General features: G+C 42.7%; 1 protein-coding gene across 1 annotated transcript in view; it reads right to left on the reverse strand.

Moving 5' to 3' along the window:
* The window catches only part of fer1l4 (fer-1 like family member 4), a 253,912-nt gene that overhangs the window by 111,236 nt on the left and 119,840 nt on the right, over window positions 1-22,836 (reverse strand). The window contains exons 25-31 of the mRNA XM_059652665.1: window positions 20,952-21,086; window positions 19,656-19,829; window positions 14,411-14,524; window positions 12,475-12,636; window positions 11,352-11,526; window positions 4,493-4,608; window positions 2,045-2,173 (exon numbers count right to left, since the gene is read on the reverse strand). Coding sequence (XP_059508648.1) covers window positions 2,045-2,173; window positions 4,493-4,608; window positions 11,352-11,526; window positions 12,475-12,636; window positions 14,411-14,524; window positions 19,656-19,829; window positions 20,952-21,086 — 1,005 coding nt within the window. The remainder of the gene's footprint in view (window positions 1-2,044; window positions 2,174-4,492; window positions 4,609-11,351; window positions 11,527-12,474; window positions 12,637-14,410; window positions 14,525-19,655; window positions 19,830-20,951; window positions 21,087-22,836) is intronic.

The raw sequence follows: 22,836 nt of genomic DNA on the forward strand, positions 1-22,836 counted from the left end.
TTCTACCCTCACTTCCTTCAAAATCCCAGTGCCTTTAAGTACCAAAAGCCTGTCCAAGAGTCTTTCCTTCTTCATTCTGAATGCTTCTAGTGTCAGAGGTTCCTCCTTAGTCAACATAGCCTGTACAACAATCCTCCTTTTTTGCAAAGATGGATGCTAAATATTTATTTAACCCCTGAGTCATGACCCTGCCTCCATGCGTAAATCCCCTTTTGGTCTATGATTGGCCCTACTCCTGCTTTAGCCACTCTCTTACATACCTATAGAAAACTTTGGAATTTCCTTTTATGTTAGCTGCTAATCTATTCTCATAGTTCTTTGCTTCTCTTATCTGCTTTTCCATTTCCCCATACACCTTTGATATTCCTGTTGCTTCTCAATTGTATCTTCTGCCTTACACTTGTCATAAGCAAACTTTTTCTTTCTAATGTTAATTTATACCTCCTTTGTCATTCAGGGATTCTGGATTGCTTAGCCTACTTTTTCCACAGTAGGAATATACCTCGACTGTACCCGAACCATCTGCTCTTTGAAGGTGGCCCATTGTTTTGTTATTGCTTTTCCTGCCAAATAATCCTTCTCACCTCAGTTCTTGCATCATTAAATTTAGCACTCTGCCAATTGAAGTAACGATGTCAGAGGTGAACCAGGCTTAACCTAAATTTAAAGGATATGGGCCCTAAAATATAGAGGAAGAAAAGAGAGATAATGTGCTTTAAGGAGTGAGGTTGACCAGCAGTGCTGGAGAAAGATGAGACAGGAGACCAAGAAGGATTATGAGAAATCCAAGGACACATTTAGATTCTGCACATGAAAAGGCACAATGTTTGGTGAATAAGGTTAGTTGTTACAGGCACAAATTACCATATTGGAATATGACATAGTAGTTTCCGATTCTGGTGATCTGCCTTCAGGAAGGATGCGAAAGAACTTGAGAGGATGCAGGGGAGATTTATCAGAACGGTTTCAGTGGTGAAGAATGTTAACAGTAATTTTATGATGGAGAAGCTGGGCAGTTATCCCTGGAACAAAGGGCTTGAGGGAAGATTTGATGGGGGTGTACAAAATTCTTACTAATTTAGTTAAGGTAGACAGGGAAAAGCTGCTCCCATAGTTAATCATGGAAGCACGAGGAACACAGATATAAGATTTGAGCAAGATGTAAGGGGAGCTGTAAGGAAAATCTTCCTTTGTTCAATAAATGATAATAGACTGGAACTCACATCCAAACAGGATGGTGAAACCAGAGAAAATCAATAATTTCAAAGGGAAATTGGCAAAGCACCTGAGAGAAATAAAGTTGCAGAGCTACATGGATTGATTAGATTAGATTAGATTCCCTACAGCGTGGAAACAGGCCCTTCGGCCCAACAAGTCCACACCACCACTTGAATCATCCCACTCAGACCCCTCCCCCTATAACCCACCCACCCCTGAACACTACAGACAATTTAGCATGGCCGATCCACCTAACCTGCACATCTTTGGACTGTGGGAGAAAACCACGGCAGACGCAGGGAGAATGTGCAAACTCTGCACAGACAGTTACGCGAGGCTGGAATTGAACCCGGGTCCCTGACACTGTGAGGCTACAGTGCTAACCACTTTGCCACCGTGCTGCCCACAACTGGGGGCATGGATGGACCTAGAATTTTCTGAAGAAAACGAGAGTGGGCTCAATCAACAGAATTGTCTCCTGCTGTGCCATAATGTTCAATGAGATGAGCAAAAAGAAATTGAAGAGCAAATCAGGCTGAAGTTATCAAATTGTAAGGGCCATTTTCCAGGCCTGTAGCCATATACTGGCTGGGGCTATAAGTTAAACAATTAAATTGCAGACTTCAGAGATTGCTAACTTTCATTCTGTTAGCCTGAGCTGAAATCAAATCTAAGTCAGAGATGACTAGCCAGCCTAGTCTCTCAATATAACTGGTACAGTGGTTGCAATGCCTTCACACACAGTGTAATATTTAACAAAGGTTTTCAAAGCCAATGCCCTTTAAGCATCATTTTTGATGTAAGGAAATTAACAACAGCACTTTACCTTCATCTCCTCCAGTGACGCATAATACTTTGACCACCAATCCAGCTCTTCAGGCTCAATCTTTTCCTCATATTCTTCCGGTTCATCTTTTAGTAATTTTGTTTTCAGTGGCAGCTTCTTCATTGGTGTCTGGCAGAAAAGCAAAGGAGGCCTGCTCAAATGGTTTCCCGTTCCTCAATTCAGTCTAGTTCCATAACAATAGAAGCTGTCCCAAACCCACTGTTCCTACCATCAAAAGGTCAAGGGCAGCAGATACACGGGAACACCACCCCCTGCAAGTTCCCCTCCAAGTCACTCACCATCCTGACTTGAAAAGAAAGGTCCTTCCTGGGTCAAAATCCTAAAATTCCCTCCCTATCAGCATTGCGCATCTATCTACAGCAGTTCAAGAAGGCAGATCACCACCACTTTCTCATGGGGCAAATGGAATAGGCAATAAATGTTCGCCCAGCCAGCGATGCCTGAATTCCATCATAGAACATAGAACATTACAGCACAGTACAGGCCCTTCGGCCCTCGATGTTGTGCCGACCTGTCATACCGATCTCAAGCCCGTCTAACCTACACTATTCCATCTACGTCCATATGCTTATCCAATGACGACTTAAATGTACCTAAAGTTGGCAAATCTACTACCGTTGCAGGCAAAGCGTTCCATTCCCTTACTACTCTCTGAGTAAAGAAACTACCTCTGACATCTGTCCTATATCTTTCACCCCTCAATTTAAAGCTATGCCCCCTCGTGCTCGCCGTCACCATCCTAGGAAAAAGGCTCTCCCTATCCATCCTATCTAACCCTCTGATTATTTTATATATTTCAGTTAAGTCACCTCTCAACTTTCTTCTCTCTAATGAAAACAGCCTCAAGTCCCTCAGCCTTTCCTCGTAAGACCTTCCCTCCATACCAGGCAACATCCTAGTAAATCTCCTCTGCACCCTTTCCAAAGCTTCCACATCCTTCTTATAATGCGGTGGCCAGAACTGTACGCAATACTCCAAGTGCGGCCGCACCAGAGTTTTGTACAGCCTCTCCATAACCTCTTGGTTCCGGAATTCACTCCCTCTATTAATAAAAGCTAAAACACTGTATGCCTTCTTAACAGCCCTGTCAACCTGGGTGGCAACTTTCAAGGATAAGAATAAAGCAAAATAATGTGGATGCCAGAAATCTGAAATAAAAACAGCTGGAGTTGGAAATAATCAGCAGATCAGGCAAGATCTGTGGACAGGAACAGGGTTATGCTTAAGGCTACTTTTGCTGTGCAGTATTCTCAAGGGAGAAGCTTGTGCTTTCGCTGGTGAATGAGATTGCTTGGAGTGTCCACGTGTGCATGTTCACAGCTCTAAGGTTTGAATACACTTTCAGATTTCAGTTATATTCTTCAGCTTATTTTTGAATATATAATTTAAACTATTTTCTTTTAAAGAGTGGGCATGGACAAAGAGATCAAATTGGAGGGGTGAGCAAGATCAGTGTGGTGGAAAGATCGGGCAAAGGGGAGAGATTAGGCATATTGGAGAAATCAGGTGGTGGGGTAGATTTGGACAGTGAGGAGAAATGGATTGGGGGAATGGAGAAATCTGGCAAGGTGGAGATGAGTGGGAGGGAAAGACTGGACATTGGTGGAGGAGAGATCAGGCCATGGGATAGAGATTAGGCAATAGGGATGAGATTGGATAAGAAGAGATTGGGTTGAGGGGAGTGATTGGTTGGATAAAGATATTCGGCAGTGAGTGAGACTGGTGGGCAGCGGAGAGATAAAAGACTGGGGACAGAACAAATCAGGCAGGAGCAATGAAGATCAGGTGGCAGCGGAGAGATATCAGGTGAGGAGGTGGGGACGGAAGAGATTGGTTAGGATGGTGAAGAAACCAGGTGATGGGAGAGATCGGGTAGGGAAGGGAGAGACGTTCTGTCAGTTTTCTACAGTCTGTGCCCAGTACGTTGTCCCCTCTGGCCCTGTTTGATTTCTGTTTCAAACCTTCACCATTTCTGTGAGCATGTACATTACTGACTTCCATGCGTGATGCAAGAATGTACAAGGCCATATCTTCAGAAAAATATATTTGACTTGAAACATGAACTTTACTTCTTTCCCCAAAGATGCTGCCAGACCTGCTGTGCTTTTCCAGTTGATGTTCTTATTTCAGAGTTGTTCCACCATTTATAAGCCCATATGTTGAATCAGCTGGAATCAGGGGACAAGTTGCTCAACTGAGCTTCGTTCATCCATTATTCTCACTAACATACACCCTTGCCTGCACACAGCTCGTAGACACACACTCACATACACATAGCTCATAGACAGACGCTCACAAACACACAACTTGACAAATGCTCACATAAACAGAACTAGCCCGGCAGTCAGAGCAATCCGGGCTTTGTGACCAGTATAATAGTTTCGGATGTCTCTGTATTCCAGTGCAAAAAAAGAGGGTCCCAATTACCTTCAGAACATCAAGAGGTCGTTTTTTATTCTCAGGTAATGCCACTTCTGGGTCAACAGAGATGGTGATTTGACCCCGCATGTTGTCATTAGAAAATGGGCGTATGGGTCCCTTTTCTGCAAAGGAAATGAGAAAGGTGTCTGAGTGCCTCATTCCAATCTAAAGTGCTCAACTATAAAAACATCCATTGAGAGGTTCACCAAAAAAATCGGCAAACATGGAAATATGTAAGACAAAGAACATTGTGGAAATTCATTTTATTTTGAAGATTCCGGTCCTCCATTAAAAATAAACGTTTTCATGAAGAGGTTCATTTCAAACACCTGCCTGATCTCATTCCTGTGATGTTTCTTGCATTTTCTGGTGTTTGTTTATTAAATATCCAAACACAACCTTAGTTCCAAGCATTTGCAGCAGCGAGGAAGGGGAAACATAGGTTCAGTCTAAGAGTTGGGTGGCCATTGGTTAGTCAGGGAACAGTCAATGTATTAAAAGTGAACAGCTGACTGCAGTCTTTATATACATATGTGATCAGCTTGCTCTACAATTCGGTAGCTGATCTGATTTTCACCTCAACTCTACATTCCCAATACTCTTTCATTCTCTTAATCATCAAGAATCTATCTAGCTCTTTCTCACAAATATTAAAGATTCTACATCTATTGTCTTTTGAGGAAGGAATTCTAAAGACTTTGAACCCGCTGAGAGAAAAACATGTTCCCTAATCTCTGTCTTAAAAGGGTGACTCCTTACCTTTAATCTATGAATTCTAGTTCTAGATTGTCCCCCCAAGAGGAAACATCCTTTCAACATGCACCCAGTCAAGTCCCTCAGCATCATACATGTTTCAATTAGGTCACTTCTTATTCTTCTGGATTTGTGGATACAGGCCTTCTTTCCTCACAAGGCAGTCCATTCATTCCAGGTATTAGCCTTGTAATATTCAACTTGTGTCTAATCTGCAGCCAGGTGAGGCAGGATTTCACCAGAAATAACCATAGATAACCCTAACCCTATCACTGCCACATACCCAAAGCACTGAAATAGGTATTTGCAGGCTGTGCTTTCACTTAGCTACTCTTTCTACGTTAGATGTATGACAACCCGGCTTTGGTGTTAAATACTTAACATTTTCTAATTAGAAATTGGAAACAGTAAGGTGAAAAATTCACTCATAGGTATTGTTTAGAGACCACAAAAATAATAACACCACAGTGGGGTGGGTAATATACAAAGAAATAAGTGATGCATATAAAAACGGTGCAGCAATTATCATGAGAGATGTTAATCTACACATTGATTGGTCAAACACAGTCAGACAAGGCGGCCTTGAGGAGGAGTTTGTGGAATGTATCCACGATAGTCTCCTCAAACAGTATGTAATGGAAGCCACAAGAGAGCAAGCTATCCTAGATCTGATCCTGTGTCATGAGACAGGAATTGTTAATGATCTCATAGTTAGGCATCTTGTCGGAAGGAGTGATCACAGTGCAGTCAAATTTAATTGAATTTACAATATAGGTGGAGGGTGAGAAGGCAAAATCCAATACCAGTATCTTGTGCTTAAACAAAGGAGACTACATTGGGATGAGAGAGGAGTTGGCTATGGTAGACAGGGAGCAAAGACTATATGGTGGGACAATTGAGGAGCGATCTTATACAATACTCAACAAAAGTATGTACAAGTGAAAAAGAAGGGCTGTAGGAAAAGGGATAGGCAGCCATGGATGACTAAGGAAAGAAAGGAGGGTATCAAATTGAAAGCAATGCAAACGAAGTGGTATAGATTAATGGGAAGCTAGAAGATTGGGAAATTTTAAAGATTTAAAAGAAAGCCATGAAACAAGCTATAAAGAAAAATAAGACATTATGAGAGTATACTACTTCAGACCATAAAAAAGACAGGAAAATTTTCTACAAATATATAAAACAAAAAAGAGAGACTAAGGTAAACGTTGGTCCTTTAGAGGATGAGAAGGAGGATTTAATAATGGGAAATGAGGAAATGGCCAAGGGGTTGAACAGATATCTTGTGTCAGCCTTTACAGTGGAAGACACAAATAACATACCAGTAATTGATGACTAGGGGCTATGGCAGATAAGGACCTTGAGATGATCATTCTCACTAAACAGACTGGGTTGGGCAAGCTAATGGGGCTAAAGGTAAACAAGTCTCCTGGCCCTGATGGAATGCATCCCAGGCTACTAAATGAGATGGTAGGGGAAATTGCAAAGGAGCTTAGAGTAATTTACCAAAATTGGCTGGTCTCTGGGGTCGTTCTGGCGGATTGGAAAACAGCAAATGTGATGCCACTGTTTAAAAAAAGGAGGTGGACAAAAGGTGGGTAACTATAGGCCTATTAGCTTAACTTCTGTAGTGGGGAAGATGTTTGAATCTATTGTTAAGGAACAAAGAGTGGGGTATCCGAATACAAATTTTCCCACCGGGCAGATGCAGCATAGGTTCCTGAAAGTCAGATCATTTTTACCTAATTTGCCGGAATCTTTTGAAGACATTATGAGCGTGGTAGATAATGGGGATCTGGTAGATGTGGTATACTTGGATTATAACAAGGCATTCAACAAGGTAGCACACAAAGGCTGCTGCATAAGAAAGCTAGCCACCAGGATACATGACCATCAACTAGCCACAAAACAACATGACCCACTATCACTAGTATCCTTACATACAGATGAGGAAGGACACCACTTTGATTGGGACAACACATCCATCCTAGGACAAGCCAAACAGAGAGACGCACGAGAATTCTTAGAAGCATGGCATTCCAACCGGGACTCCATCAACAAACACATTGATTTGGATCCAATCTACCACCCTCTGAGAAAAAGAACAGGAAATGACATCACCAATGCAGGAAATGACACTATCAACCCAAGGAAACCTAAACAGATAAATAGAAAGCAGGACAGAACACCAGCGCTTTGTGTGTGGAAGTTGTACGTGGGCTGGCACGGTGGCTCAGTGGTTAGCACTGCCACTGATGATGTTACCTAGAATGGTGACTAAACGTCTGAAAACTAACCTTCTAGCTCAGCGAGCAAACTCACATCCAGAAACTCAACCTGAGCTACAAATCTTCTCAAAACTCGCTAACAGATAGAATGTGTGAATGTCCTATCTCACTAAGGAATCAAACAACAGTAGGGAAATTTGACAACACAGTAAACTTAAAGGTTTTTTATCTGAATATGTAAAGTATTTGGAATAAAATTAATGAGTGAATAATGTAAATTAAGACAATTGGGTATGATTTGCTGGCAATTACTGAGATGTGGTTTCAGGGAAACCAGATTAGTGAACTGAAGATCCAAGGCTTCTCAGTGTTTAGAAGCGTAGAAACATAGGAACAGGAGGAGACCAGTCAGTGTCTCAGAACTGTTCCACCACTTAACATGATCACAGCCTTTGGTTCATATCCAAAGAACAAGAACAAAGAACAAAGAAAATTACAGCACAGGAACAGGCCCTCCAAGCCTGCGCCAATCGAGATCCTCTGTCTAACCTGTCATGTATTTTCTAAGGGTCTGTGTCCATTTGCTCTCAAAATCCCTAATACCTTTGCTTAAAAAATGTATCTGTCTCAGATTTAAAACTAACAGCTGATCCAGCATCCACTGCCATTTGTGGAAGAGAGTTCCAAACATTTACCACCCTTTGTGTGTGGAAGTTGTACGTGGGCTGGCACAGTGTCTCAGTGGTTAGCACTGCCACCTCACAGCACCACGGACCTGGGTTCAATTCCACCCTCAGGCAACTGTCTGTGTGGAGTTTGCACATTCTCCCCGTGTCTGTGAGGGTTTCTTCTAGGGGCTCCAGTTTCTTCCTACAGTCCAAAGATGTGCAGGTTAGGTGGATTAGTCATGTTATAGTGCCCAGGAATGTAGAGGCTGGATGGTTCTGGGTGGGATGTTCCAAGAGTCAGTAAAGACTTGTTGGTCTGAAGGGCCTGTTTCCACACTGTAGGGATTCTGTGAAACTAACATCTCTCCTGAGCAGTCTGGCCCTAATTCTCAGATTATGCCCCTAGTTCTAGAATCATCAACCAACAGAAATTGTTTACCTTCACCACTCCCCCGTTCCCTTGTCTTTTAATGTTTTAATAAAGATCTGTAGCTCAGTTTGGGATTGGAGTTGTTGGTTGGTTCGCTGAGCTGACTGGTTTTTATGCAAACATTTCATCTCCCTTCTAGGTGACATCATCTGTGCTGTCTAGCCTCCATTGAAGCACTTTTGTTCTGTCCCGCTCTGAATTTGTATGGTCTGCTCTGTCATGGTAGGCTGTTCTGTTTCTGGTTTTGTACCGTAGTAGTATGTAGATATTTGAAATCCAGGTCTCCAGGAATTCTCCCACTTGTCCTTGTTTTGGCTTGTCCTAGTTGTGTTACGATGTCCTTCTATATATTGAAACAAGGGCGAGTTGGTTGTGTGCTTCTGCATGTTGGTGTTCGTATGTCCTGGTGGCTAGTTTCCTGCAAAGTGTTTCTTGCAGTTCCTGCATGTTATTTTGTATATCACATTTGTCCTGCTCATTGTGGGTATGGGGCCTTTGAGATTAACTGGAGAAGTGTGGCTGTTGGTTTGTGTGCTATCGATATTCCAAGAGGCCGTAGGAGTCTTGTCAGTTCCGATGTGTCTCTAATATAGGGCGGAGTGGTCAGTGTGTTGGGGGGCATACAGTGTCGTCTTGGTACTGTTTATTTGCCGGGCACCAACAGATGAAGCTGCTAGGATACCTGTTGTTTGCAAAGACTTTACAGGTGTTCCTGTTGCTTTTGCACAGCTCTGGGGTGTTACAATTAGCTATCACTCATTTACAAAACAGCCGTGTTTGTGGATGCTGGGGTGATTACTGTTGTAAATCAGGATTTGGTCTGTGTGTAAAAACCAAAAGAACTGCCGACACTGTAAATCAACAAAGTTGCTGGAAAAGCTCAGCAGGTCTGGCGGCATCTGTGGAGGAGAAAACAGAGTTAACGTTTCAGGCCTGTGACCCTTCCTCAGAGAAACGTTAACTCTGTTTTCTCCTCCACAGATGCTGCCAGACCTGCTGAGCTTTTCTAGCAACTTTGTTTTTGGTCTGTATGTGTAGTCTTTCTGTATATGGTGGTAAGAAATTGTTGTTCATTCATCGCAGACCAACAGCCACACTTTGCCAGTTACTCTCAAAGACAAAAGACCCCATACCCACAATGAGCAGACAATGTGATACATAAAATACCACACAGCAACTATGAGAAACACTACACAGGACAGATGGGCAGGAAACCCGCCACCAGGATATATTAACACCAACGTGTAGCAAAACAGCATGACCAACTCTCCTTTGTTTTAATACATTCCGACATAGAAAGGCGTCAGTTTAACTGAGACAAAGTAACAGAACTGGGACAAGCAAAACAAGGGCAAGCGGGAGAATTCCTGGAGACCTGGTATTCAATGCAATTAACAAACATGTTGAAATAGAACCCACCTACATACCACTATCGTACAAAACCGGAAACAAGACTGCCTACCATGCTAGAACAAACATATAAATTCACAGCGGGACAGAGCAACAGTGCTTCAACAGAGGCTGCACAGCACTGATGATGTCACCTACAAGGGAGACAAAGTGTTTGCATGAAAACCAGTCCGCTCGGCAGGCCAACCAACAACTCTTTTCCACTTAATATATTGAAGACTTCAATCAGATTAAAATTCTAGCCAAAACATGTCTAATATGTGTAATTGCTCATCGTAATTTAACCCCGAAAGTCCAGGTATCATTCTTTGAAACTTTCATTGCCCTCCCTCCAAGGTCAATATATCCTTCCTGAGGTGTAGTGCTCAGACCTACTCACACTAAAGTGGGGCCTAACCAGGGTTTTCTACAACTGAAGCATAATGTCTGCATTTTTGTACTCCCCATTTTGGGCCTGAGCCTTCTACTACCATCAGTGCTAACTGCACCAACTGTTTCTCAAAGGAGACCTGAACTGAAGTTGCGCCCTTAATTTGCAATGGTTCCCTAGTGTATGTTCTCAGTCTGGCTGAGGTTTTGCACAAATTTAGGGTTGGAATCCCAAGAAAATCTTATTAAAGAAAGATTCTGCAACCACAGATACAGCTGCGCCAGAATTGACATCCATGGGAAGTGGGTGACCATTTAACGCAATGCTAATTTTAATCGATTTCTATTTGTATGTTGCTAAGCAATTTAATTGTTCCAACCCACTTGTAGGATCACTTTCCAGGATACCAGCCAACAATTCTTCTTACTCAAGGCAGGCCTTATCAGAATCCTTTTCTGTCTTGAGTCCACAAACCAGCAGCTCGCCACCCAGATCCTGATGAGCATTTTAACTCCTTGGCTGAGGCTTGGTGTCAGACTTTTTCTAAAACTTCTTGGATAGTTTACAATATTAAGGTATAATTTAAATGCAGGTTGTTGTTTTTCTCAAGAAAACAAGTGCGCTGCGGGTATTTTTCTGTGCACGTTCTATGTGCAACTCTGTTACAGTTCACCATTAACAACTACTCATGATCCTTATTACTATGTTACTGCATCACAGGTAAAGTCACCACAGTGCCAGAGAGCCGCACTCTTATTAGAGAAGTCACCATGCCTCAGACAAGGGGCAAGTTTGAGAAAGGTGAATTTCACAGTAAGCTCAGCCAGTGCAGGACTCAAAATACACTGTTGGCATCTTGGCATCACTCTGTGTCACAAACCAACCATTCAGCCAAATGAGCGAACCAATTCCTACTGTAGCATAATGACACCCATATATACCAACTCTCCTACATAATTTACAGATTAGGCAAATCCTCCTTCCATAGTTTATCTATTGATCTTACTTTTGGTTTTGAGATTATTATCCTGCGGTTCTGGATGCTCCTCCAATTCCTTCAGGGAAAATTGTTGCAGGCTTGTGACAGTATAGGATCCCACAAGGATAGTGCGCCCAAATGCACGCTGTTCCACTACAAAGATGCTGAGTGGTGGGTGAAGGTACATCTGCTCTGGGAGATCCTGTGAAGCAACAATTCCAATTAAACCAACTTTCAGAACATTTCAATTCTTCTTAAAATCACAGAATCAGTACAATGCAAGAGAAACCCATTTGACCCATCATATCTGTGCTGTTCTCCGAAGGAGCGATTTACATACTGTCCCTTCTGCTGCCCTCTCCCCCAGTGCCTCCTTCTTCCTCAAGATACGAAGGCTGATGAGGTGGAAGGTGACCACGAAGGACAAATATCATGGATCAGGGAGACAAGAGTAGAAGCAGAAGCACATGAAATGGAAAATACATGTGATCATGGTGGGTAACAAACTTTGGTCAAGGTAAAAGATATTCCAGAAGCATTCATTTGGAATATGCTATCTGACAACACCCACACCTGAAACCAAGAAACTGGGAGAATTGAACAGAGTCTGTACAGGATGCCAAGCATAAAGGAGTGTAGTCACAGTAGCTGTGGGGTCAGAGGACTTGTAGTGAATATTTATTGATAGGCCATAATCAGAAATAGACACAGACAAATCAAGACAAGGAAGTGAACAGTCAGAAATGAACCATGCATGAATAATTTCTGCTTCATTTGGAAGTAGTTTTCAAATTCAAGGCAAGCGCAGGGAAAAGCATTGATGTAGTTATCATATACCAGAGGAAGACGTGTTGGAGGAGACTTGAGTAGAACTGAAGTGAGGAATATTCTTTATGTTCCTCACAAATGTTGACTTAGCTAGGGCCAATAACTAGGACCATTGCTGGGATCGGTGCTGGGACTCATGTGGGTACCAATAATGACCAAACCTGCCAAACTAGCCGAAGTTTTCACAATTTTTTGTTCTTAGATTTCCAATATCCACAGGATGTTTCTTCTCCACATAGACAAGCCAATGCTAATAACAATTCAAATACTTATTTCATGGCAGCTTCAAACGAAAATTGTTCCATAATAGTTCAATACATACCACTTCAAAATACTTCACAAGTTCATCAAAGTTGGGATTTTCCTTGTAATTTGTAACGATTTCAGACTCGACTTTCTGACCTGCACATTCTATTGTCACCTGCGGTTGCTCCACTTCAAAAAGATTTACACGTTTCAGTTCCCTCAGACCCCAGAACAAAACCTAGAAAAATTAAACTTTTTTTAGTGGCCATGCACATTCAAAGTGTGCTGGTGGATATTGAGTCTGTAGCAGAGCTGTGAGAAATAGCTGCCGGAGCATGTTCAGGTCAGGATTGCTCTGGTGTCTTTGACAGTCCATGCTCATTGAAAAATAGATTGTTTTACACCAGGTTCAAACAACAAATTGACAGTGCTGGATCACAGTCGTGCAACAGCAGTTTGCAACAAAAGTCCTGATTGGATTCTTTTTACACTTTCTCCCTTGACTGAGGCAACCTATAAGCACTAGGGAAGCAAAACTAGCCTGACACTTTTGCCAAACTTCCTAACAAACATGAGTAGAGCCCAGGTATTAATCCACCTATAAAAGAAACATTATAAAGTCGTTACAGAACCTAGACATTAACCTACCTGTTTAACAGCGTTATAGAGTCATTACAATGCAGTAGGAGATCATATGGCAAATTCAGTCTATACAGACAGTAGAGCAATCCAATCTGTTCGATTCCTTCAATCTACACACATTTATTTCAAGCCCTCATCCTTTTGAAATCTATCTCCTTCACTTGTGGTGAGAAAATTCCTCCTCACATCACCAATTTCTCACTCACACCTTAACCTTCAATAAACCTGGTCATGAAATTCCCTCGACTCTGGAACCAGTCTGGTAAATATCCTTGATGTGGAGGTGCCACAGTTGGACTGGGGTGGACAAGGTCAGAAGTCACACAATACTAGGTTAATATTCTCTGCACTCTCTAAGGGACCTTCATACCTTTTCTAAGTGTGGTGACCAGGATTGGATTTAATTCTCTTTTTGTGACCTAATCAGAGCTTTAGAAACATACAATATAGGAGCAGAAGTAGGCTCTTCGGCTCTTCATCTAACTCAGTATCCTGTTCCAACTTCCTCTCTTTGATCCCTTTAGCCCTGAGAACTGTATCTAACTCCTGCTTGAAAATAAACAAACTTTATAAAGTTTCAGCATGCCTTCCAGCTTTTGTACACATCTTCTCTATTTACGAAGCCCAGTAGCCATATTCTTTGCTAACTGCTTCCGTATATCATTCCATCATTGAAGATCTCTGCACAAGAATTCCTGGAACCCCGGTCCCAGTACCCAAAACTATGTCATTCCATCTATATTGCGTCTTCCTTTTCCTCCTTCAAAAGTAGATCACCTCACATTTCTCTATTAAATTTCATCTGCTACTGGTCAGCCCACTCTGAATGCCTACGTTCATTCAGTTGCAGTCAGTTTCTATTGTCCTCTCTGTTTGTCACTTCTTCAAGTTGCAGCAAATGCTGTAACACAAATAAAAAGTGCTGGTAAAACTCAAAAAGGTCTGATCGCATTGTGAAGAGAAAACAGAGTTAACTTTTCAGTTCAGTGACCATTCTTCAGAACTGGATCCAAGTCTCTCTCTCTCCACAGACGCCGCCAGACCTGCTGAGTTTTACCTGGAATTTCTGCTTGTGTTTCTGATTTCCAGCATCTGCGGTTCTTTGTTTTTATTTGTTCATCAAATACTGTAATTTGACTTTGTATTCCATTGGGCCAGTCTTTATAATTATCACTGCACTGACCATTGAGGAGCACCACTGTCAGTATTCTCCAGTCCAAAAACGACAACCATTTCCCAGAAATCAGTGGTTTCTGCTTCTTCAACTAACATTTTATCCAATTGGAGAATAACCTTGTATTAATATATCAATGAATTCAATGTGATATTATATAATTCATAGAAGAATTAATATTCAGGTGGAAATCTACCTCAATTCTGAATGTCTTGAGCTTTGGTCGAATTCCTGTGGGAATAATGAAATATTTCCTCTGTTCATCAAGATATTCTGGATCCTTAGATTCCACATCGTCTGGGAGAGATGGCTGAAAAGAGAGTTGTGTCTTTAAGATCAGAGCTCCATTCTCCCATTTCCTCACCTTCACTTTACCGTATTTTAAGTCCTCTGGCTGTCATTTTTAAAATTTTTTCTTCCTCCTCTGGAACATTGTGGAAAATAAAAGGTCTTACATTTATATAGCACCTTTCTCTACCACACAACATCCCAAAACATTTTACAGCCAATGCAGTATTTCTAAGAGGTAGTCACTGTAGCAATGTAGAAAATGTGACAACCAATTTCCATGTACAATTCTTTATTTGTTGTTGGGGTATGAGTTTCACTAGCTGGGCCAGTGTTTGGTGTCCATCCCTAATTGCTCTGTTGAAGGTGGTAGTAAGATGCTTCCTTACACCGTTGTAGTCCAGAATGCTGGTTAGGAAGTGCAGAAATCCAGCAACACTGAAGGAATGGCAATAAATTTCCAAGTCAGAATGGTGAGTGGCTTGGAAGGGAACATGCAGGTGGTGTGTTCCCATGTATCTGCTGGCCTTGCCCTAGATGGTAGTGATCATAGGTTTGAAAGATGCTGTCTAAGGAGCCTTGGTTAGTTATTGCAGTTGTAGGTGATGCAGGAATAGGTGCGAATAAAACAGGCTGCTTTGTCCTGAACGGTGTCAAACTTCTTGAGTGTTCTTGGAGCTGCAACCATCCAGGCAAATGGGGAATACTGTGTCATATTGTTGATGCAATACAAGCCTTAATACAGGTGGTGATTTGCTACATTGTGCAAAGCAATACATTTAAAACAACCATGTCAAAAGAAGCCACAACTAGCCACCTGATTTCAGACAGTGAGTCCATACAACTGCACAGAGCATTAGTGAGCCCACACTGAAAGCAGGATTTGTGCTGCCTGCTGGAGTTGACACAAGAGTGTGCATGCAGGTAGAATTGGGCAGAAGGCTGCATATCAATATTCCTGGTAGCAGGAAAACTGGAAGCAATAAAGTCAGCGGCAGGAAGTTCACCTGATAGTTGGAAGGAACCTTTTCAATTTCCTTAATTTTTCATTTGCCTATTACCTAATGCAATTTGATTCAGTTCATTCCCGTCTCTTCAATTTATTGACATTCACTAGTGTCTAAGGGTTTTGGAGTAGATTTGTAGCTCGGGTTGTGGGTGTCGAGGTTGTTGGGGCTGGTTGGCTCGCTGAGCAGGTTTTGTTACCATGCTGGGTAACATCCTCAGTGCAGCCTCCTCCTTCCGGGAGTGAGGCAATCCATCTCATAGGACCCCAGAGTTTAAAAACCAGGTGGGGAAACACACTGACGCTTCATCAGAGGCTGCACTGAGGATGTTACCCAGCATGGTAAGGAAACGCCTGCGAAACAACAAACCAGCTCGGCGAGCCTCAACAACCTCAATTCACAAGTGTCTTTCATATATTCAGCAACCACATCCCAATGAAACCCATGGCTGCCTTGAATGCCCATCCTTCAGGCCACCAGACAACTGAATCACAGGTTCTGTATGGATCATAGAGATGTTGTCTCCACATCAAAACTTGTGGTGCTAGCATTTTGAGGGGCAGGGCATCTAGCAGGTAATTCAGATCCAGAAGAGCTAGATCTGAAATTTAAAGGGGGTCAGTGCACAACTGAAGTGGTGATCAGTGATCATTTGGCAAGAACTTTTGAGTGCAAAAGAAGAGGAGGCTGCCTACAAAGATTACGTGAGTTAGTGAACATAAAAACATACAAATTGGGATGAGCAGGCTATTCGATCTCTCAAGCCAACTCTGCCATTCAACAAGCTCATGACTGATCTGATCTGCAAGGCACAATTAATGCCTGACTGTTTTCCACTACCTATAATTATCGCAGCAGAGCTCCCGCATTCACAGTTTGATTGACAGCGCTTCCACAAACAGCAGTGAGTGATAAACCAATTCTTATTTTGAATTTGTGATAGATAATGTTTTGTTAAGCAAAGCTAATAAAGAATATGAGACAAAGGTAGGTCTGTACAGTTAGGCCACAGATAAGCCATGGTCTCGTTTTTCCCCGAGTGTCAGGGACTGAGGGGTGGAGAGGTGGGGAAAATCATGAGGGTCACGGATAGGGTGAACAGACAAGGGCTTTTGCCCAGTGCTAGGGAGTACAAAACCAGAGGGAATATGTTTGAGGTGAGAGGGCAAAGATTTAAAAAGGACCTGAGAGGTAACTTTTTAACACAGTGGATAGTTTACGTACGGAATTGCCAGAGGAAGTGGTGATGGTGGATACAGCTACAATGTTCAAAAGGGATCTGAATGGGTAACGATTTAGGGGAATATGGGCCAAATGCTGGATAATGGGACCAGGTCAGATTGGAGTGTGTGGTCAGCATGGATGAGTGAGACCGAAGGGTCTGTTAATATGCTGCATAACTCCATGACTCTGTAACAGGCTCAATGGGCTGAATGGCCTATTCCTGTTCCTATGTTCCACTTGTCAAAATTGTGATAGAATACTCTCCATTTGCCTGGATCTCAAGAAACATGACACTGTCTAGGACAAAGCAGGCCACTTAATTGGCACCACATCCACAAACATCCGCTCTCTTCACCACTAACGCTCAGTAGCAGCAGTGTGTACTATTTACAAAATGCATTGCAGAAATTCATCAAAAATCCTGAGGCAGCACCCTCCAAAACCATGAGCACATCCACCTAGAAGGACAAAGGCAGCAGATACATGGTAACATTACCCCCTCCAAGCCAGTGACCATCCAAACTTGGAAATATATCACCATTCCTTCAGTATGGTTGGGTCAAATCCTGGAACTCCCTCCCTAATGGCTTTGTTAATTTACAGGTAGTTCTTCTATAACACAATAGTTGCATTGTTGTATTGCCTTGTGCCATAGGAAATTGTGTTACAGGGAAATTAAAACCAACACACCAACTAATTTACTGGTCATTTCTTTTAAGAATCTGCAATGAAATCCATCAAGACCAACAATTTACTCAGTACCACTTCCTTGGTTATTGTAAGTTTCCTTATTTTCTCCCTTCTCTTGCATTTTCTGATTTACAGCTATTTCTGTGATGTTACTATATCACCCAAAGAGAAGAAAAATGCAAAATACCTGTCCAATGCATCAGCCATCAATTTAGTTTCCATTATCAATATCCTGCACTCATATTCTATAGTATTCACACTGACTTTATTGATTTATTTGTAAACATCTGTAGAAATTCTTACCACCTGCTTATACTTCTAGCTAGTTTTCATTCTTATTCTATTTTTTCTCTCCTTATTAATCTTTTAGTTATCCTTTGCTGTATTTCAATGTTCTAAGCAATCTTTTGACCTGCTTTGGGTGATTATATGCTTTCTTCTAAGTTCGATACCACCCTTAACAATTTTAGTTAACTATGGAATTTAGTCTTCCCCTAGGAATTTTTTTTCGGTGGAATGTAGTAGCAACATAGGAACCATCCACCCTGCCCTCCTTCATCCTTTAGCTTTAGATCAGCAGCTCTGGTTAGACAGACTCATCACAGAGCTCAGCTGAACCCATTTGTACAAACGCAAATGATCCTGTGAAATTATCCCTGATCATTGGAATGTCTTTTTGTGCTGAAGCAGCAGAAATTCAGATGCTGCAGATTTAAATGCAGAATTTCTGAAATGTCTAAAGGAGAATTTCCAACTTTGACCCAGGGCTGGCCCCAGCCATCAGCTGATACGAGCATCCCAATGTCAAGACTACTCTGTCATGATCGAGCTGCAAGTCTGTGTTAATCATATTCATGATCCTGCCACCACATCATCAGGTTCAAGTTCATCACCACGGACCCAGCCAGATCCCTAATGAATTCCAGGTCCATCAGCTGATACCATGATATCAGCAATAAGCCCAAGTTATCAAAGACAGGAATTGTAAACAACTTGGTTTCCTCATTTATTGGGCAGAGGCACAGTTGCAAAAAAAAAGCAGTTCAGAGAAGATTCATTTGTATGATTTTTGCGTTGGAGAGGGTTATGCTATGGTACAAGATTGAAGAGTTTGGGCCTACATTCATTGGAATAGGCTGTGGAATGTAGTAGGATAAACCCAAACAAACAGACAAAACGGGCTCAGAAACCATAACCACTCTCCCCTACATCAAAGACATTTCCGAAACGACTGCCAGACTACTCAGACCTCTTGGCAACAGGGCAGCCCACAAACCCACCAACACACTAAAACAGCAGCTAATGAACTTAAAAGACCCCATACCGACAATAAATAAAACGAACGTCATCTACAAAATACCTTGCAAGAACTGTGACAAACACTATATTGGACAAATGGCAGAAAGCTAGCCACCAGGATACATGAACATCAACTAGCCACAAAACGACATGACCCACTATCACTAATATCCTTACATACAGATAAGGAAGGACACCACTTTGATTGGGACAACACATCCATCCTAGGACAAGCCAAACAGAGACATGCACGAGAATTCCCAGAAGCATGGCATTCCAACCGGAACTCCATCAACAAACACATTGATTTGGAGCCAATCTACCATCCCCTGAGAAAAAGAACAGGAATTGACATCACCAACGCAGGAAATGACATCACAAACCCAAGGAAACCTAACCAGGTAAATAGAAAGTGGGGCATAACACCAGCGCTTCGTCGGAGGCTCACTGATGATGTTACCTAGAATGGTGACGAAACGTCTGAAAAGGAATCTTCCAGCTCAGCGAGCAAACTCACATCCAGAAACTCAACCTGAGCTACAAATCTTCTCAAAACTCGCTACCAATGTAGTAGGATGTTTGTGGCGGTACAGACTCGACAGGCCAAAGGTGCTGCCTGATTCTATAACCAGACTTGTGAGAAAAGTTATTACTCATGGAATAAAAGAGACACTAGCGATGTGACTTGAAGGACTGTGTGGCCCATTGTTGCTCTTACTCCTTATGTTCTAAACGACAGCATTGTCATAGTCAAACAGTCTGTGATGGGAACAGGATCAAAGGTGCTCTGTCATGTTTCAGCAGAAAGCCTGTAGGAGGTATGGGCTGGCCCTGCTTTGGTGTATGTTCCCAATTGATAACAGCAGCTACAGGCTGAACAGTATCTACAATTCATTCGCTGTGAAACAATTAGACAATGTGTGTGATTCTTACCTCTCCAAAGCCACTGTAATCCAATTCTATCAGTTCAAAAGCTGCGAGCAGTTCACCACCCATTGTCTGGCCTCTGTAAATGTCATGAAACTTTAATGAAGGTTTCACATAACTTTCACCCTGCAGCTTAACGCTGGGAGCTGCGAAAGCTCGTCCTAGGAACTCTGGGCTTCCCTATGTTTATGAGAAAAGACAGTATTACACATTGATTCATTCCAAACGTCATCATTTAAATACCCTGTGGGACAGCGAATTGCTGCACATTTAAAGTGCAACATTACACAATAGGTAGACTCCCACCTGTTCAGTTCGCATTCCAGTACTACTCACCTTACTGTCTGCAAAAATCAGATGAAATTCAGAGAGGGAGTTAACTGCAACCCCTTAACTAAAATTACATGGACTAGCATTCACAGAATTCTACCCACCAGTGCTGAACCCCAATGTCTTACACAAACAGACCAATTCCCATCAGTAAATAAAAATTGAAAGGACGGCGGATGCTGTAAATCAGGAACAAAAACAAAGTTGCTGGAAAAGCTCAGCAGGTCTGGCAGCATCTGTGAAGGAGAAAACAGAGTTAATGTTTCAGGCCCGGTGACTCTTCCTCAGAACCGCACCCAAAACATTAACGCTGGTTTTTCTTTCACAGATGCTGCTAGACCTGCTGAGCCTCTCCAGCAATTTTGTTTCAATTCTCATCACTGTTGTACCCCAGTGGTACACAGTGACAGGCCAGTTTCTACCAAAACTGTACGCCTGTATGATACAGTGACAAAAAAATTGCAGATGCTGGAATCCAAGGTAGTCAAACAGGGGACTGCAAGAACACAGCAAGCCAGGCAGCATCTGGAGGAAACGAGAAGTCAATGTTTCAGGTATTACTCTCCTTCAGGATTGGATGTGAGGCTAGAGCAAGCTGCAGATAAAGGCGGTGGGGGGGTGGGGTAGCTGAGTGGTGATGATAGGTGGACACTGGTAATAGGTATGATCTGGTTGGTTGATGGGAGGGATGACAGATCAGTTCCCACCACAGCTGTACCCCAGTATTATACAGTGACAGACATATCTCCATCGGTACTGTACCCAGTACTGGACAGACCTGTCCCCACTATTATTGCTTTACAGTTTGTAGTGCGCTCTCCAATGCCAATATATGATGTCTATTTTTATGCAGCAGGTTGGTATTTGTAGTTCTGGTTGATAATTTTATTGCCACGTCGTGGTATTACTCTTTTATCCTAGTGACAATTCTGCTATAATTCATTTCTGAAACTGCACTAGGCTAAAACTCACCAAGCTGTCATAGTCAAAGATATTGATGATGATAATGGGCGGATCATTTTTCAGTTCATCCTTACTCCCTTCTAACAGGATTTGATCAAACAGCAACATCTCAGACCACAATGGGGAAAGTGTTTCTTCCAGATACTGTGAAAGAATTAAAGACAGAGAGATAAATTTGCTACAAATTCTCAATTGAATGTCTGCATAATATATGGAAACAGCAAAAGTCTCACAATGCTCATGAAGCTACAGTACAAGGCTACTTGAAAAAGTGGAGGACAGAGCTAAGCAAAAATATCAGATCGAAGCTCTGCAGTCCTGTCACATGCAGTCACGAACAGTGGTGGACAATTCAACAACTCACTGGAATAGGAGGTTCCATCAATATCCTCAATACTACAAAAACGGTTAACGAAAGTGAACTGGACAGATAAAATATAGAACATAGAACAGTACAGCACAGAACAGGCCCTTTGGCCCACAATGTTGTGCTGACCTATTATCCTACTCAGATCAAACTACCCTGCGTATCCTACATTTTACTATCCTCCATGTACCTATCCAAGAGTCGCTTAGAAGTCGCAAAAGTACCTGACTCCACTACCACTTCCGGCAGCGCATTCCATACGCCCACCACTCTCTATATCAACAACTTACCTCTGACATCTCCCCAATGCCTTCCCCCAATCACCTTAAAACTATGCATTCTCGTAACAGTCATTTCTGCCCTGGGAAAAAGTCTCTGGCTATCCACTCTATCATTGCCTCTCATCATCTTGTATCCCTCTATCAAGTCACCTCTCATCCTCCTTCACTCCAATGAAAAAAGTCCTAGCTCCCTCGACCTTTCCTCATAAGACCTGCCCTCCAGATCAGGCAGCATCCTGGTAAATCTCCTCTTCATCCTTGGACATATTCCATCTGGCCCAGGGGACCTAACTATCCTCATGCTTTTCAAAATTACTAGCACATCCTCCTCCTTAATATCAACCTGTTTGAGCATATTAGCATGTTTCATGCTGTCCTCACAAATACCGAGGTCCCTCTCACTGGTGAATACTGAAGCAAAATATTTATTAAGGACCTCCCCACCTCCTCTGACTCCATGCACAAGTTCCCTCAGCTATCCCTGATTGGCCATACCCTCACTCTAGCCATCCTCTTGTTCCTCACATAAGCTTAGAACACCTTGGGGTCTTCCTTAATACGATTCACCAAGGTTTTATCATACCCCCTTCGAGCTCTCCTAAGTCCATTCAGTCCCTTCCTGGCTACCTTGTAGACCTCTACAGTCCTGTCTGATCCTCTGGAACCCTGTCCGATAGGTCTGTGGGGATGTGGGCCAAGGTGTCCGTAGGGAATGGTTCCTGTGGAAGGCAGACAAGGCGGGGGGGGGGGGGGGGAATAAGGTTTGGTGGCAGCGTCTTGCTGGAGGTGGTGAAAATGGCGTCCATTTCATTCACCCCCAGTACTGACCCCCCAGCCCTATGGTACCTTCCCCTGTAACCGGCGAAGGTGCAACACCTGCCCATTTACCTCCTCCCTCCCCAGTATCCAAGGGCCCAAATATACCTTTCAGGTGAAGCAACACTTCACCTGCACTTCCAAGAATCTAGTCTGCTGCATTTGTTGCTCACAATGTGGTCTCCTCTACTTTGGGGAAACGAAGTGCACAGTTGGTGACCGCTTTGCAGAACATCTCCATGCTGCTCGCAAAAAAGACACTGAACTACCTGTTGCCTGCCACTTTAGCACACCACCCTGCTCCTTGGCCAAAATCTCTGTCTCTGGCTTGCTACAGTGTTCGAGCCAAGCCCAATGCAAGCTGGAGGAACAACACCTTATTTTCCGCTTGGGGTCCCTACAGCCCTCCGGGCTCAATATGTGCCTTCTA

Source organism: Stegostoma tigrinum, chromosome 19 (genome assembly GCF_030684315.1).
Source record: "Stegostoma tigrinum isolate sSteTig4 chromosome 19, sSteTig4.hap1, whole genome shotgun sequence".
Lineage (NCBI taxonomy): Eukaryota > Metazoa > Chordata > Chondrichthyes > Orectolobiformes > Stegostomatidae > Stegostoma > Stegostoma tigrinum.